The sequence below is a fragment of the Muscardinus avellanarius genome, assembly GCF_963383645.1.
Source record: "Muscardinus avellanarius genome assembly, chromosome: 20".
Classification (NCBI taxonomy): Eukaryota; Metazoa; Chordata; class Mammalia; order Rodentia; family Gliridae; genus Muscardinus; species Muscardinus avellanarius.
In genome coordinates, this window is record NC_137806.1 from 25,306,799 (window position 1) to 25,322,649 (window position 15,851).

General features: G+C 42.5%; 1 protein-coding gene across 3 annotated transcripts in view; it reads left to right on the forward strand.

Annotated features, from left to right (window-relative positions):
* Positions 1 to 15,851, forward strand: part of PRKCQ (protein kinase C theta) — a gene marked incomplete at both ends in the record, with an annotated part of 68,820 nt that overhangs the window by 31,111 nt on the left and 21,858 nt on the right. For all 3 annotated transcript variants that reach the window (XM_080717131.1, XM_080717132.1, XM_080717133.1), the window contains 2 exons: positions 8,991 to 9,082; positions 11,653 to 11,715. In XM_080717131.1, the coding sequence (XP_080573257.1) occupies positions 8,991 to 9,082; positions 11,653 to 11,715 (155 nt within the window). The remainder of the gene's footprint in view (positions 1 to 8,990; positions 9,083 to 11,652; positions 11,716 to 15,851) is intronic.

Sequence of the window (15,851 nt, forward strand, 5' to 3'; positions counted from 1 at the left end):
TCTGCATTTTCCCCTCACACCTGTGGATTTCTTCAAGTAAATATAGCAACTCACCATAAATACTTACTAGTAGTTCCATAACTTGCATTTTTAACATTCTATTATATTAATTTCCTTAATCTATAGATAGTTTTCTGTGACTTGGGTTATATAATTACAACATGAACCTTGAGTTCTGGTTTAACTAGCACTGAAAGGAACAGTCCTGTGGATCTCTTCCTACGGAGGCATTACGATTTGGCTCTCCTAATTTTTCTACTCTTCTCATACCCCCATTACATGGAGCCTCGAATAATAAGCAGACCCGTGTAGAGCCCTGTGGCTAGCGCCTAGAGAGCCCAAAGGGCGGGGTTTCTTCCCCTCTTTCTTTTTCAAGTCATGACACCCTTAGTACTAGCCTAGAGAGACCCTGAGTTGTCTTCAACCTTGGAACAAATTAATAGGGAATAATTCAAGAGAGAGGTACAGCCAGATCCCCATTGCCAATTCTGCAGCTCTGAGATTTTTCAACACGTGTTTAATGAGCAAAGAAATGAATGATGCTCTTACCTAAAATAAAGAGACGCCAGGCCATGACCAAGTACGGACTGAGCGTTACTATATTCAAAGCATTGTAGAAGACGCAGAAATACATAACACGGCTCCTGACCTTGGAAGCTTCCGACTAAATGAAAGATACAGGACTGATACTTCTAACAGAGTGAGTAATATTAAATTAGAATGCCGACTCCAAGTTCCAGAGCTGGGAGAAACTAGAAATCAGAGTTTGGGCAGGCAGAGAGGATGGTGGGCAGTGGAGGTATTGTGGGCTGCAAGAGGGAAGTCGTGAAGAGATGAAGAGGCGGTGAGAAGCCGGTGAAGAGGAAGTGGGCTCACGTCCTATATATAAATGGAAAAGAGGTTGTATTTTCAATAATGAGAATTAGAAAGATTTTCTTCTAGAAACTTCCTCCTGATTCCCTATCACTCTGAACTTGATTATGAAGTGTTACTAAAAGACAGCAATAAAAGTAGACTTAAAATAAAATTTAAGGAAAAACAAAGAAGCTGCCTCCTGGCAATGTGTTTACCTATTGGTCTGAGTGAGATAATATGTCACTGGAAGTTAAAGTGATAAACTCTGTCACCCTCTCCCAGGCTGTATCCTAGTTTTGCTTTGACTCTGGAAGCTGCTTATAATCTCACTTTTCCTCCTGGGATTTCCCGAGGCTTGTAGCAGTTCAAACTGCTAAGTACACTTCAGACCACGCTTCTAAGGACAAAGCATAGTCAAATTTAACTTGGCATATTTTCCCCGCTATTTTATGTATGTTCATATTTATAATTTTTTTCCTAACTTATGAGACAGGCTGCTAAAAAAATATCACTTTGAGGCCGGCGTGGTGGTGCACACCTCTAATCCCAGTACTTAGGAGGCTGAGTCAGGAGGATCACAGGTTCAAGTTTAGCCTCAGCAACTTAGGCCAACTGCAACTTAGACCCTGTTTCAAAATAAAAACAAAATAGGATTGAGGATGAAGCTTAGAGGTAGAATGTCTCTGGGCTCAATCCCTCGTGCCACAAATGCACGCACACACACACACACACACACACACACACACACACACACACACTTTAAAAATCTCACCTTGTAGGAAACAGGCCAATTCCACTCTCCTGCTCGTCCGTCAGAGCCCGGGTCTGCATCTGTTCCTCACCCTCTTATGGGAGATATGCTTAAGGTCCCACATGGCTGTGATGCTTTAACACGAAGAAAGAAATTAAAGCATCAGCAGCATTCATGACAGGCGAAAAGGAGAAGGAAAAAGAAAACAATGCTAGAGAATGCACTCAGAAATGAAACCACGGCTCAGCACTTGGGCTTCAACGACCTGCATCTCTTAGAAAGAGATGAAGGGAAAGGAGAAATCTTGCCTTGTGCCTTGCTGAGGACCCTGTGTTGCTTTTCAGACACTCAGATTTGTTTTCCAGGCCTTGCTTGTCAAACAAAGTCACTGATTCCATAGCCCGAGTGAATTGAAGAAGCAGCAATGTGAGGATTCTGCCCGGGGAACGCTGGGGGAAGGTCATTTCTCCAGAGGACAGTCACCTTTGCGCACCACAAAGACAGTGCACAGGATTCATTAACTCTTTGCTTCTCTAGAAAATTGTCATTTTTCAGAGAAAGTTATCTGTTCACTTTCTCTTCCAAAGAGCCCTGTTGAATAGCAGAAGCCGCACAGTATCCAGGGAAGTCATTCCCTTGTTATTGACCAGGGGCATGTAGGTTAAATCATTTGCAATTTTGGAGGGAGTGCAAAGACCCAGGGGCATTCTTCCTCTGAGTTATACCCCCAGCCCTTTTTATTTTTTGTCTTGGAACAGCGTCTTGCTAGATTGTTGAGAGTCTTGCTAAATTGCTGAGGCTGGTTTCAAACACGTGAACCCCTCCCAAGTACAGGAATTACAGGCATGTGCCACCACATCCAGTTTATACACAATTTTTAAAGTCCCTAGCTGATGGTTATATGATGTGAAGGGATAGAAATGTTGTTAGGAAATATAGGAAGGACGGGGTGTTTTGGCACAAGCTTGTAATCCCAGCATTCAGGAGGCAAAGACTAGAGGATCACAGTTAGCAGACAGCCTCAGCTACTTACCAATGCCCTTCACAACTCACTCAGAGAGACTCTGTTTCAAAAATAAAAAGACTAGCCGGGCGTGGTGGCGCACGCTTGTAATTCCTGCCCTTGGGAGGCGGAGACAGGAGGATCGCGCAGGTTCGAAGCCAGCCTCGCTGGTTTAAGAGACCCTGTTTCCAAATTGAAATATAAAATGGGTCTGGGAGTGTAGCCCTGAGGTAGAAGGGCTTCCAGGAACCCCAGTACCACCAATAAATAAATAAATAAATAAATAAATAAATAAATAAATAAATAAATAAACTAAAAAATAGGGCTGGGGGTGTAGCTCCTCAGAGGTAGAATGACCCTGGGTTTCATCCCCAGTACGAGAAAGAAAGAAGGAAAGAAAGAAAGAAAGAGAGAAAGAAAGAAAGAAAGAAAGAAAGAAAGAAAGAAAGAAAGAAAGTCGGTCGGAAGCTACAGAGTGCAAGAGCCCTGCACTTGGGAGCTGAAGCCCATCCGGCTCCACCTTGTCTGTTTATCAGCAGAGCTCTGAGACCCTTTCTCCTCTGCTCAGAACAGAGAGGAAGAAGACAAGGAGGATGGTGGTTCAAGGCCAGCCTCAGCAAGTAGTGAGACTCTCATCAACCCAGCAAGACCCTGTTTCAGAATACAATTAAATAGCGCTGGGGGTGTAGGTCAGAAGTAGAATGTCTCTAAGTTCACTCCCCAGTAACTCAAGAACAAAACAAAAGGAACAGAGAGGGGAATCGTGAGGCAGAGCCTGGGAAGTGCAAGCCAGGCCCCTGTGGGAAGCACAGCCCTGGGCTCACAGGTGGACACAACAGTCCGCTGAATCTGAGCCTGAACCTGAGTCAAGCTGAAAAGAATCTTCCAAATTCATTTTCTCGGTGCCAGGTCCATACATAGGACTTTGCACATCGTTCAAGCTCTGATGGAAGCTATTGGCAGCAGAGTCTAATGCTGATCAACATTATGAGCGGCCATTACTGTCGTACCTAGAGAAAGAAATGGTTTTTCCTCTTTACTTTTTACTCCCATGTCTGTATCCAAGTCCGAAACTGTAATTTAGGGTGCATACTTATAATCCCAGTGCTTGGGAGGCAGAGACAGGAGGAGGAGAACAGGTGGCAGGCCAGTCTCAGCAACCTAACGAGACTCTTAGCAACCTAGTGAGACCTTGTTTGTGAACAAAAATAAAAAGGGCTGAGGGTGTAGCTCAGAGGTAGAATGCCTCTGGGTCCAGTCCCCTTCACCACCAAAATAGAAACAGAAAACAAAAAATAAAAAAGCATAGTAATGTCATTCCTAAAAGAAGCTTTGGACTCTGAGGCTGAATCTAAGCAAGAGCCTTTCAGGTGTCAGGAGGCAGAAATCACACCTCTGCCCTTGATGTCCATCCACACTCCCAGTTCCAACCAGTTGATCTTTCTTTATCAGTGTTTCTTTAAGATTTCTCTTTTATGAAAAAGAAAACCAAGCCGTACTTTCTATTTATAGGACACACAAGCTCCACTTCCCGTCACGGCTTCAGGGTACAAGTGAGTGCCCTTTGAACAAGACCGCGAAGGTTTCTTTGTGACACTCACTGGCTCTCATTTTTTTGCCTCTGAAAGAACAATGTATAAAAAAAAATAGCACTTGCGGAATAGCATGAATCTGTTGTGAAGGAAGGATCAGACCAATACTACTTATTTGTTTGAAATAAAAGAAAATATGTCTTCAATTTGATAGGATTTTTTTAGTATATCATTCTGGTGGTTTCTTGGTTTGAAAACAAAATCTGTCCAAGATTTCTAGAAGTGAAGAAGATTTATTCTCAAGATTCCAATCATTTTATTCAGAAAGCTGCTTCATCTGAAGCTCTCAAAGATGCTTTAATTAGCCAGATGTGGCGCACACCCGTAATCACAGTACTTGGGAGGATTGCAGGTTCGAGGCCAGTCTTAGCAACCTAGCCAGACCAAAATTCACATAAAAAAAGAAAATGAAATGGGACTGGGGGTGGAGTTCAGAATGAGAATGCCCCTGGGTTCTGGATTCAATCCCCTGTACCACCCAGGGAAAGTTCCCTGCCATGCTGGTTAGACCCAAAGCCACGTTCTCCTCGGACCCTTTCTTGTTTTACAACCTGTGCTCATGGGGATTAACTTAATATTCAAGCATCCCAGGGCCTTTGAGATCGTAAATACCTGTGTAGATGCAGAGGTGTTTGCACCCAACCCATAGCCAAGTTCTGTGAGCATAACCAGAGGACGGCTTAAAATTCTTACCTCCACTGAAGATGATTCAAAGGAAAAGTTCATTTCCATTCCTCGATCTATTAAATCCCAAGCTTTCAATTCTTTTCTTTTTTTTTTTTTTCAGTACTAGGAAATGAACCTGGGGCATTCTACCTCCAAGCTACACCCCAAGCCCAATTTTTTATTCTTTATTTTGAATCAAAGTCTCACCAAGTTGCAGAGAGCCTCACTAAGTTGCTGAAATACATATAAAATAGGTCTGGGAGTGGACCCGGATCCTCCTGCCTCAGCCTCCAAGTACTGGGATTACACGCATGTGCCACCATGCCCAGCTCATCCAAGCTTTCAGTTCTGCAAGTGGTTCAGTAAAATTAACGCAGGTGCATTAAAATTGTCTTGGAAATCATAATCTAGACCTGATATATCCTTTGTACATATATGTATAAAATGTATTTTTCAAATGCTGTAATCATTTACCCATTTACTTTTCACCAAAGAATAGAATTCTGAAAATACAATATTTATTCCAAGTTACTGTAAGTGGGCATGTATTTGTATTCACTTGTCAGGATGGGATTTCAGATTCAACTTTTAAAAGGTTTTTTCATTCTTTAAAATATATCCTCAAAATCCAAACTTCAGCTAGGCAGAGTGGCACATGCCTCTAATCCCAGTACTTGGGAGGCTAAGACAGGAGGATCACAGGTTTGAGGACAGCTTCAGTGATGTAGCAAGACTCTTAACAACATAGCAAGACTATGTTTCAAAATTTAAAATAATTTTTAAATAAATTTTATTTAAATAAATTTTAAAATAAGTTTTAGCTCAGAAATAGAATGCTGGTTTTAATCCCTAGTACCACACAAACACATACACACACCAAATATATATATTTTTTTTTCAAACCTCAGTACCTTATGGTTTTTATGTGCATACATTTATGCTAATTTCGTCACAGAGCCATCTTACTGGGCTCTGGTGAGTTCAAGTGTTCTTGGATGACAGGTTCCCAAGCTTTCCAAACCCAACAGCAACCTCGAGAGAGGGAGCAGTTCTCTCTATTCTGCGCCACCCCCCAAGCTATAATTCCAGGGGAGACTGCCCATGATCTGTCAAGAAGTCCAAGTTTTACCTCGTCATCCCCAAAACCAAAGGGCTAAACTGACAAGCAATGGGATTTGCTACTGTCCTTGACTTGGTAACAGGATGAGAACTCGAACAGGCTTTTTTGGACAGATGTGTTGGAGAACCAAAAAATTAAATGTGGCTTCCAGAAGGCTAAAGATCTCCATTGCTGTTCACTTAACATTCACTACATTAAGAGTAGTCATCTGGTGCCCATGATAGGAAAGACTGATCGAGCTCTATTTTTTTTTGTGTGTGTGGGTTTTTTTAGTACTAAGGATTGAACTTCATGGCATTCTACCTCCAAACTGCCCCCCAGCCTTTTTTATTATTTTACTTTGAAACAGGGGCTGAGTTACTGAGGCTGGCCTTGAACCTGCTATCCTATCTCAGCCTCCCAAGCACTGGAATTACAGGTTTGCACCGCCACTCCCAACTTAAACTCTCTTTCATGGCAACTTCAACTCCCAAAGGCTAAGTGTAGTGTCTAAAGTAGCCAGAAGAAGAGAAGAGTGATCCGCAGAGTGCGTGGTAGGGGTAGAACTTTTCCCTCCAGTCCCCCCCTCACCTTCTCCAAATTCAAATTTAATAGTGTATAAATTGTGAAATCTCAGTCTCTATAGGAATCTATAAGCACCCCGACACTAAAAAGAAGCTATTCTACCTAAGTAGTGCCATAAATGAGCTTCCTATATGCTCTGTCTGTCTGTTTTGTGTGTGGTACTGGAGGACTGAACCCAGGGGCATTCTACCTCCAAGCTACAGGCCCAGACTGATTTTATTTCTTTTTATTTGGAAACAAGTTCTCACTAAGTTGCAAAGAACCTCACTAAGTTACTGGGGCTGGCTTCAAATCTATGACCTTCTGTATGCTTTTTAACCTTTTGTTCTCTGAGCCACCACTGTGGCTGGTCCAGGCAAGTCTAGTTTTGAGTAAAAAGGTAAAATGAGAAGCCGTGAACGTGGTTCTTAGAGGAACAAGAGCAGCAGAGAAGGTGTACTGGGGAAAGGGCAGGTGCGAGCAGGTGATAAGGTCACCCATATCAGGCTTGAAATACCAACATTCTGGTTCATATCGGCTAGGAATTTTGTCCTGTCTATGAAGACAAGAGTGGGCTCCAGTTAAAGACTGCTGGAACCAGGAAATCCGATCTGAGGTCAACTGTGGCAAGAGGAGGTAGATTCTTAGCTTTATCCGAATGATTACTCTCCATGAGATTTGATTTTCCCCATTCTATGGAAACCTGGCTTCAGGACAAGGGACAGACAGCAAACGTCAAAATGTCACCGGGAGCCAAAACACATGGTTGTGTGCCATGACCTCGCACGCCCCTGGCCTTGGGAAGTCTCACGTCCAGATGTAAAAGTTAATTCTTACATCTTAAACTCTCTTTCATGGCAACTTCAACTCCCAAAGGCTAAGTGTAGTGTCTAAAGTAGCCAGAAGAAGAGAAGAATGATCCGCAGAGTGCGTGGTAGGGGTAGAACTTTTCCCTCCAGTCCCCCCCTCACCTTCTCCAAATTCAAATTTAATAGTGTATAAATTGTGAAATCTCAGTCTCTATAGGAATCTATAAGAATCTATAATCTAAAAGTTAAAAAAAAATCACCCAAGTGAGATTTCAGGTGTAAAGCCATGCACAAACACACCACATGTCTCCACACTTGAGAGGTTACTAATTCTGTGATTCTTAAGTGCCCTGAGGAAAATCAGCAGCTCAAAGATCTGTGACTATTTTTTTGTTGTTGTTGAAGAAACACGGAGTCACGTAGTTGGAGGAGCGCGGGTTGGCTGGAATTTTGGTGACCTCTGATACTCGCACCCACCACCTGCTGCCTCTCAGGGGGACTCACTAGTCCCAATAAATAGCACACCTGGCATCCTCTACTAGGAGCGACATGCTCAGAAACTGTGGCTTCCCTCTGCAGCAAGGGAAGTCCAGACTAGAGAAGAAGAAAGCGGAGCTGGATTGCAAACTCCTAAAGACAGGGGCTGTGTCTCCTTCATAGTTGATGAATGACCATCTCATGCTCGCTCACCCACTGAACATGCCCAGTGACTGTTACTAAGAGCTGCATGCGTGGGTGTTTTCATGCCCTGCTCCTAGAGTCAGAGACCCAGATTTTGCCATCCTACACCTTGACAATTTCAATAACCTGATGATCAGCATCCACTAACTGCTCGACATTTTTTCACCGTCCAGCAGTCCCATTAGATGGATCCGAGCACATAAGCTTTTAGAAAAATCTTACCCATTATCCTCCCAGATGGCTCAGGCTCCCCAGAATTCAAAGACAAAGATCAGGATGGGCGTGGTAGCACACAGCTATAATCCCAGTACTTGGGAGGCTAAGAGAGTAGGAGCACAGGTTCAAGACCAGCCTCAGGAACTCATACTTTCAACAACCTAGTGAGACCTTGTTTTAAAACAAAAAATAAAAAGGGCTGGGGGTGTAGTTCAGAGGTAGAATGCCCTGGGTTCAATCCTCAGCATCAGAAAAATAGATCTACGTACCACAAAAATAGAGAGATTGATAGATAGAATGTATATATATATATATATATATATATATATATATATATATATACATATATATATAGTTGATAAGTAGATCAGCTAATTACAGTCTTTTTTTATAAATGATTTCAAAATAAAATTGATTACTTTAAAATTGTCTAATCCAAGCCGGGCACGGTAGTGTATGTTTGTAAGCCCAGTACTTGGGAGGCTGAGACAGAAGGATTGTAGGTGTGTGGCCAACCTAAGCTATTAATGAGGCCCTCCACAACTTCATGAGACCCTGTTTCAAAGTAAAGAATAAAAAATAGGGTTGGGATTGTAGCTTGGAGGTAGAGTGCCCCTAAGTTCAATGCCCAGTAATAAATAAATAAATAAATAAATAAATAAATAAATAAATAAATAAATAAATAAAATTATCTAATTCATTTAAAATGCCATTTTTTAAAGAAACCAAAAGTTGTGATTGTTTTTTTCCCTAGGAAAACCTCTTTTTTGTGATGGAGTATCTCAACGGAGGAGACTTAATGTACCACATCCAAAGTTGCCACAAGTTCGATCTTTCCAGAGCCACGTAAGCGTCTGATAAGGAGTCTGAGGGCTTTCCTTGTTCTCGGTTCCTGTGTACCCGGCACTCACAGACTTCTCTTCTGTAGTACTATCTCCTGCCTCCTTCCTTGGCACACCTAAATCCCAGGGTCAGGTAAACCCTTGGGAATGTTACCAAACAAGGGAACATTTTTCCCAATTCGTGAAGCCAAAATTCAAGGCAGTTCTGTCTCCTTTCTCTCTGTCTCGGAAACCACTAGTTTGCCAGGCGTAGTGGCGCACGCTTGTAATCCCTGTACTTGGGAGGTCGAGACCGGAGAATTGCAGGTTCACGGCCAGCTTCAGCAACGTGTGAGGCCCTCTGCAACTTAGTGAGACCCTGTTTCAAATTAAAGAATAAAAATAGGGCTGGGGGTGTAGCTCAGAGGTAGAATGCCCCTGGGTTTCAATCCCCAGTATCGCAAAAATAAAAGGAAAACAACCGTTTCCTAAGGACTCTCTGCAGTTCATCAGCCTTCTAAATACTCGAGCATAGGAGAGAAGGTAAAGGGACCACGAATCTTTAAAGTGGTCCTAGGGATGACACTTTAGAGAGGCCTTTAGTAGGGAATTTATTGCAAGGTAGAAACCATTTGGTTTCTGGGCCATGAGAAGTAAGAAACTAGGAGAGGCTCATACCATACCCAAGTATCAAGCCTTCCTTCTTTGGTCATTAAATAGCCATAGACACAGGGCTGTGGATCCAGCTGTGTCTACCTGGTGGCACCGTAGCTAAGCCCCACCGCACCTGCCTCATCCCCTTGGGGGGTCCTACTTTCCACGGAATCAGTGCACTGTGACATTCCAGCCAAAGTAAACCATACCATCCAACTCCTCTAAAAACACCAGCCTCCTCCCAGTTTTCTTGGCCTGGTGCTCAGTTATCTGTCACTCCGCTTTGTGCGGGAATGTTAAGGTTGAAGAGGTTAAAATGGAGCTTGCTCCTTGCCAAGTCCCTGGCTGAAGTGGCCGTCTCGTCAAATCCAGTAGGTAGCATTCTGCCAATGACTTTGCCTCCAAGAACCCTCGGCAAGGCACCCACAGATGATGGGATTCGATTTCTGCAGCAAAGAAATCACTGGGCATTTGAGTGTTAGAGACAATCCATTTGGTCCAGCGTCCTCTCCGGCTGTATAATGCATGAAGCTGGCCTGCTCACATGTTGCCTTTCTCTTTTGGCCTAAATGTCTCCCAGAAGAGAGATTTTGTATACTTCCATGAGACCCAGCAAACCTCACTTTCAGGAAGCTTGCCCTTATATCTGACTTTAATCCCACTACAGATAATATGAACTCATTTCCTTGAAGCCTGTAACTTATCACCTGCCATCTTCCAATATCCTTTTTCCACTTTTCCACCTCTGTATTTCTTGCCCACAGCTAAACATTGTCAATATGAAAATAAACCATCCAAGTCTCTTTGGGATGGCCTTTCATACAGGCTTATGAACTCCAAGCAGAGTTTAAAATAAAGGGGCACATTATTTCCCTGTTATAGTTCACTATTGCATTTAATGCTTAGGTGTTTTATCAGCAAAACATGACAGTGTGTGCATGGTCATTTAAAATGTAAGAATAAGCAGATGGGCATAGTAGTACATGACTGTAACCCCAGTACTTGGGAGGCTGAGACAGGAGGGTTGCAGGTTCACAGCTGGCCTCAGTTAACTTAGATAGGACACCCTCAGCAACTTAGCAATAACCTGTTTCAAAATAAAAAACAAGCTGGGCATGATGGTGCACGCTTGTTATCCCAGCATTTGGGAGGTTGAGACCGGAGGATCGTAGTTCACAGACAGCCTCGGCTACTTAGTGAGGCCCTTTGCAACTCAGTGAGACCCTGTTTCAAAATAAAGAATAAAAAACAAGGCAGGGGATGTAGCTCAGAGGTCGAATGCCCCTGAGTTCCATCCCCAGGCCCGTAAAAATAAATAAATAAATAAATATATATATATATATATATATATATATATATATATATATATATATATATAGTGATGGGGTGTAGCTTGGAGGTAGAATGACCCTGTGTTCAATTCTCACCCCCACTCAAAAACTAATAAGAACCAGATAGAGGCAGGACTCGCATAAGATGCCAGCTCCATCTAGTATTCTCAGGACTGAGGCTGCATATGTCCAATCCTTTGTTTTCTTTTTCTTTTTTTTCGTGTGTGTGTGTGTGTGTGTGTGTGTGTGTGTGTGTGTGTGTGTGTTTTACTGGAATTGAACCAAGGAACATTCTACCTCTGAGCTATTTTTTTTATTTTGAAAGGATCTCACTAAGTTGCTGAGACTACCTCAAACCTGTGATCGTCCTGTCTCAGCCTCCCAAGTACTAAGATTACAGACAAGAGCCACCATGCCCGGCTATTTGGTTTTTTTTTAAGTGTAGAAAAGATGGCGTCTTCCTTGTAAGAATTAAACAGAATTATGCGTGTATGCCATGTTGTCGACTACTGTGTGCAACAAAGTATCCAGCTGGGTTTGGGTATTTCATCTTGTTCTGTAAATATGCTCACATTGAACTTTTTTTTTCTTTCTTCTTTGTTTCACTCAGGTTTTATGCTGCTGAAATCATCCTTGGTCTGCAGTTCCTTCATTCCAAAGGAATTGTTTATAGGTAAATTGCACTCTTTGGAAACAAATAGTAAGATACCTGATTTCCTGATCTGATTGATCTAACCGTTGCTGTTACATAACGTGAGATGGCTGGCGAGTGTGCTTTGGTATTAGAAGGTTCCCCACAAAACTGTATAGATGATAATTCAATAGCAACCAAGTAAGAAATTCCAGTCTCCAAAGCAGAGGGTTCCAGACTTATTTTGTACTTGATTCTGGTCCTTTCTCTTAGTCTTCCTTTTACCTCCCTTCTCCCATCTCCCTCCCAGCTCTGCTTCCTCTCTCTCTCTCTCTCTCTCTCTCTCTCTCTCTCTCTCTCTCTCTCTCTCTCTCTGTCCCTTTCTACCTCTTGTCTTGGCTCCTATTTGTTTGAGGTCACCAGATATGTTATAGAATGTTCTCCTTTTGAGTAGGTAAAGAAAGCTCTTTATTTCACTCATCCTTTTATCAGTGCATTGTGATTATACCTCAGACTGAGGCTCTAAGTTATATAAGCACACACGCACACTTTTCTGATCACTTGTACACTTAGGAAAACGTGCAATTCTGTATACCCCGAGGAAGCGTGCTGCACATCTCGGGTGTCCTATTTCATGAATCTAAAATCCCTCTGTTGGAAGATATCATTCCACACATGGCTGTGCCAACAGCATCCTTAGATGAAAGCCATGGACTTCAATCTTCTTTTTTTTTTCTCAAAGCACAGTTGACACTTACTTAACATACAAATATTCAGAAGCTCAGTTGTCCAGGTTTCCAGCTCAATATAGATTAGGGGATTGAAGGAAAAGGAAAAGAAAGACACTGGAGAGGGGGCCGGCTGAGACAGGGACCTCTTCTGTGACAGACTCACAATGACGTGGAGCCACCATAAAGACCCCATTGTGCTCCATTCTGACTGTTTGAAACAGCAGGCTGCACAGAGAGTTGGTTAATACGGAAGCTTCGGTGCTTACAGAGAATTCACGCATGAGGAAGAACCCTTCATTTCCACAGGGCTCCCCAGGGAAGATTGCTGTGTTTAGCATCACAGAACTAAAGACCTAGGGGAGGTTTGGGAAGGCAGCCTTCCTATCCAGGCTCTTTGAATATAAGACTTTGAATCTATTTTCTTTTCTGTTATTTTTTTTTACTTTTTTTTTTTTGGTAGTACTGGGGTTCCTGGAAGCCCTTCTACCTCCAGGCTACACTCCCAGACCTATTTTTACATTTTTATTTGGAAACAGGGTCTCCTAAGCCAGTGCACGTGGCTGGCTTCGAACCTGCGCAATCCTCCTGTCTCTGCCTCCCAAGCGCGGGGATTACAAGCGTGCGCCACCACGCCCGGCCTTTTTTTTACTTTTTTATTGGTGAATTGAAGTCATACATCTCAATAGAGTACAAGATGGCGGAGGTATACACACATCACGCATTTAGCCCTTGCCCAATTCCCGCCCCATTCCCTCCCCCTTTCTCCTTCTCATGTTTGGCTTAGTGATTGACATTGATATGTTTGTGAATCTGCATCATGAATATTAGAGAATTTCCCTCTTTTCCCCTCCCGTCCCCTCAGTTAGGTTGTCTTATTTGCTCATCTATAGTTATCTCCTTCTTCATCTAGACTTCCTCCTATGACCTATTTTCTCCCTAGCTTTCACATATTAGGGAGAGCATCCGATTTCTTGTGACTGACTAATCTCACTAAGCATATGTTCTCCAACTTCATTCATTTCCCTGTAAATGACATAATTGTGTTTTTCTTTATGACTGAGTAAAATTCCATCGTGTACATATCCCATAGTTATGTAATCCATCCATCTGTTGATGGACATCTTGGCTAGTTCCACAGTTTGGCAATGGTGAATCGTGCAGCTGTGAACATAGATATGCATGCGTTAGTCTGGTAGTTTGGTTTCCATTCTTTTAGGTAGACACCCAGAAGTGGTATTGCTGGATCATATAGTAAGTTCATTCCCATTCTTTTGAGGATCCCCCATACAGTTTTCCAAAGTGGTTGCACTAATTTGCAGTCCCACCAACAATGTTAATCTATTTTCAAAATAATAAATTAAGCTGTTTTGCAATTTTTTAATCTTTGGGAAATTGAGAAATGATCGCTAGAATATTAATTGAAAGATCAGGATCCACATTTTTTAAATCTCTTTAGATCTATCATGCCTGCACTGTATCTAAAATATATTTTACCCAGGCGTTGAGTAGATTGAATGGAAATGGAACAGGTGGGTGGGTGGGTGAGTGGATGGATGGATGGATGGATGGGAAGGAGGGATACAATTACAAAGGTTAAAAAGAGAGATAACAGAGATCTTAGAACTGTAAGTAATCAAAACCCACATGCTCCTCTATAATTATTCCTCCACATCACACAGTTTCTTCTATCATGTCATCATATAAATTATTGGACATGTGAGCCGGGCGTGGTGGCGCACGCTTGTAATCCCAGCATTCGGGAGGCTGAGACTGGAGGATCTCAGTTCACAGACAGCCTCAGCTACTTAGTGAGGCCCTTTGAAACTCAGTGAGACCCTGTTTCAAAATAAAGAATAAAAAATAGGAAATAGGGCAGGGAGTGTAGCTCAGAGTCAAATTCCCCTGGGTTCCATCTCCAGACCCGCAAAAAATAGAATAATTAAAATAAAATAAATTATTGGACATGTGGAATCAAAAGACCAATAAAGCCCAAAGAGGCTTTAACATCGCCATCAACAGGTACTCATTTTCAAGCTTATACTACCCACACATACAGTCATGTTCTTTAAGTCTTATGTGCCAATGAGAGAGAATACTCAGTTTGTTTTTTGTGCTCATGAAGGTGTAGGAAGTCATTGAAAATCACCACTCAATAGCTAAAGTTGAGGGCAGCTTTTGTGTTTACATGCTAGCTCCATTTTTGAAGGCAGCAAGCTGTGTGTAGAGAGGCTTTGAGGCTACTGACACTGAGGTTAGCCTGCTTTGAGCTTTGTTCAACTGTCTCTGTGTAATTGGACCTAAACTTTTGACTTGGCAACTGATTAAGGGAAGAATCCTATGCATTTCTTTCTTTGGATCACGTACAATGATGATTTTCTGGATTTGTTCACAAAACTGATGTATTGGTTTTGAAGAGGTGCCTTGCGATATTACCACAGACTTGATGGCTTAAAAAAACAGGAAGTTTATTCTCTCACACTTCAAGAAGCCAAAATACTATCAAGGTATTGGCAGAGCCGTGCTTCCACCAAGGACTGTAGAGGGGGTCCTTCCTGGCCCCTTCCAGCCTCCTGTGATGGAGGGCACTCCTTGCCTTAGGGCTTTGTCATGCCAGTTCCTGCCTCTTCCTTCACCTGGCCTTCTCCTCTCTCTGTGTCTCTCAGAACAACATATGACAAATTTAGGATCCCCCATAACCCACAATGATCTCATCTTGAGATCCTTGAGCACAAGAAAGGCCCTGTTTTGTAAATAAAGTCACATTCACAGGTTCTGAGAATTAGAGCATGGATGTATCTTAGGGACCACCATTCATTCTTCTTCAACTGGTACCATTGACTGAGGGTCTACTGAATTCACAGCCTTTTTTTACGCATAGGTGGTACACAAAATAGGTAGAAGTCTCAGCCAATAGATACCTACTAAAGCCACTTTCTGGAGTTTTTATGTTTTAAGATAGAATTGCATGAAAAGATACAAGAAGTGCATTCTCAAGAAGCCCAAATGAGCCAGGCGTGGTGGTGCACACTTGTAATCCCAGCATCTGGGAGGCTGAGACAGGAGGATCTCAGTTCGCAGGCAGCCTCAGCTACTTAGTGAGGCCCTCAGCAACTCAGCGAGACCCTGTTTTGAATTTTTTTTAAAAAAAAGGGCTGGGGGTGTAGCTCAGAGGTAGAATGCCCCTGGGTCCCATCCCCAGTACCACAAAACAAAAAGAAGCCCAAATTAGTAAGATCCCAATAAATGTATGTGATAAGGAAAAAGGGGAGCTCTGGGTGGAGGTATGCCAATAAAAAGTTCCCATGAGAAGGTGGATTTTGGACAGGGGAAGAGGCTTTGCAAATAAAAGAACTCAAAAGGCACAGAAATAGGAATAAGAAGGTCAAAGGAGGAAAATTAATGTGTCCAGCTGCAGGAGGAAGGCTATCATTAGGCACGAACAAGAAC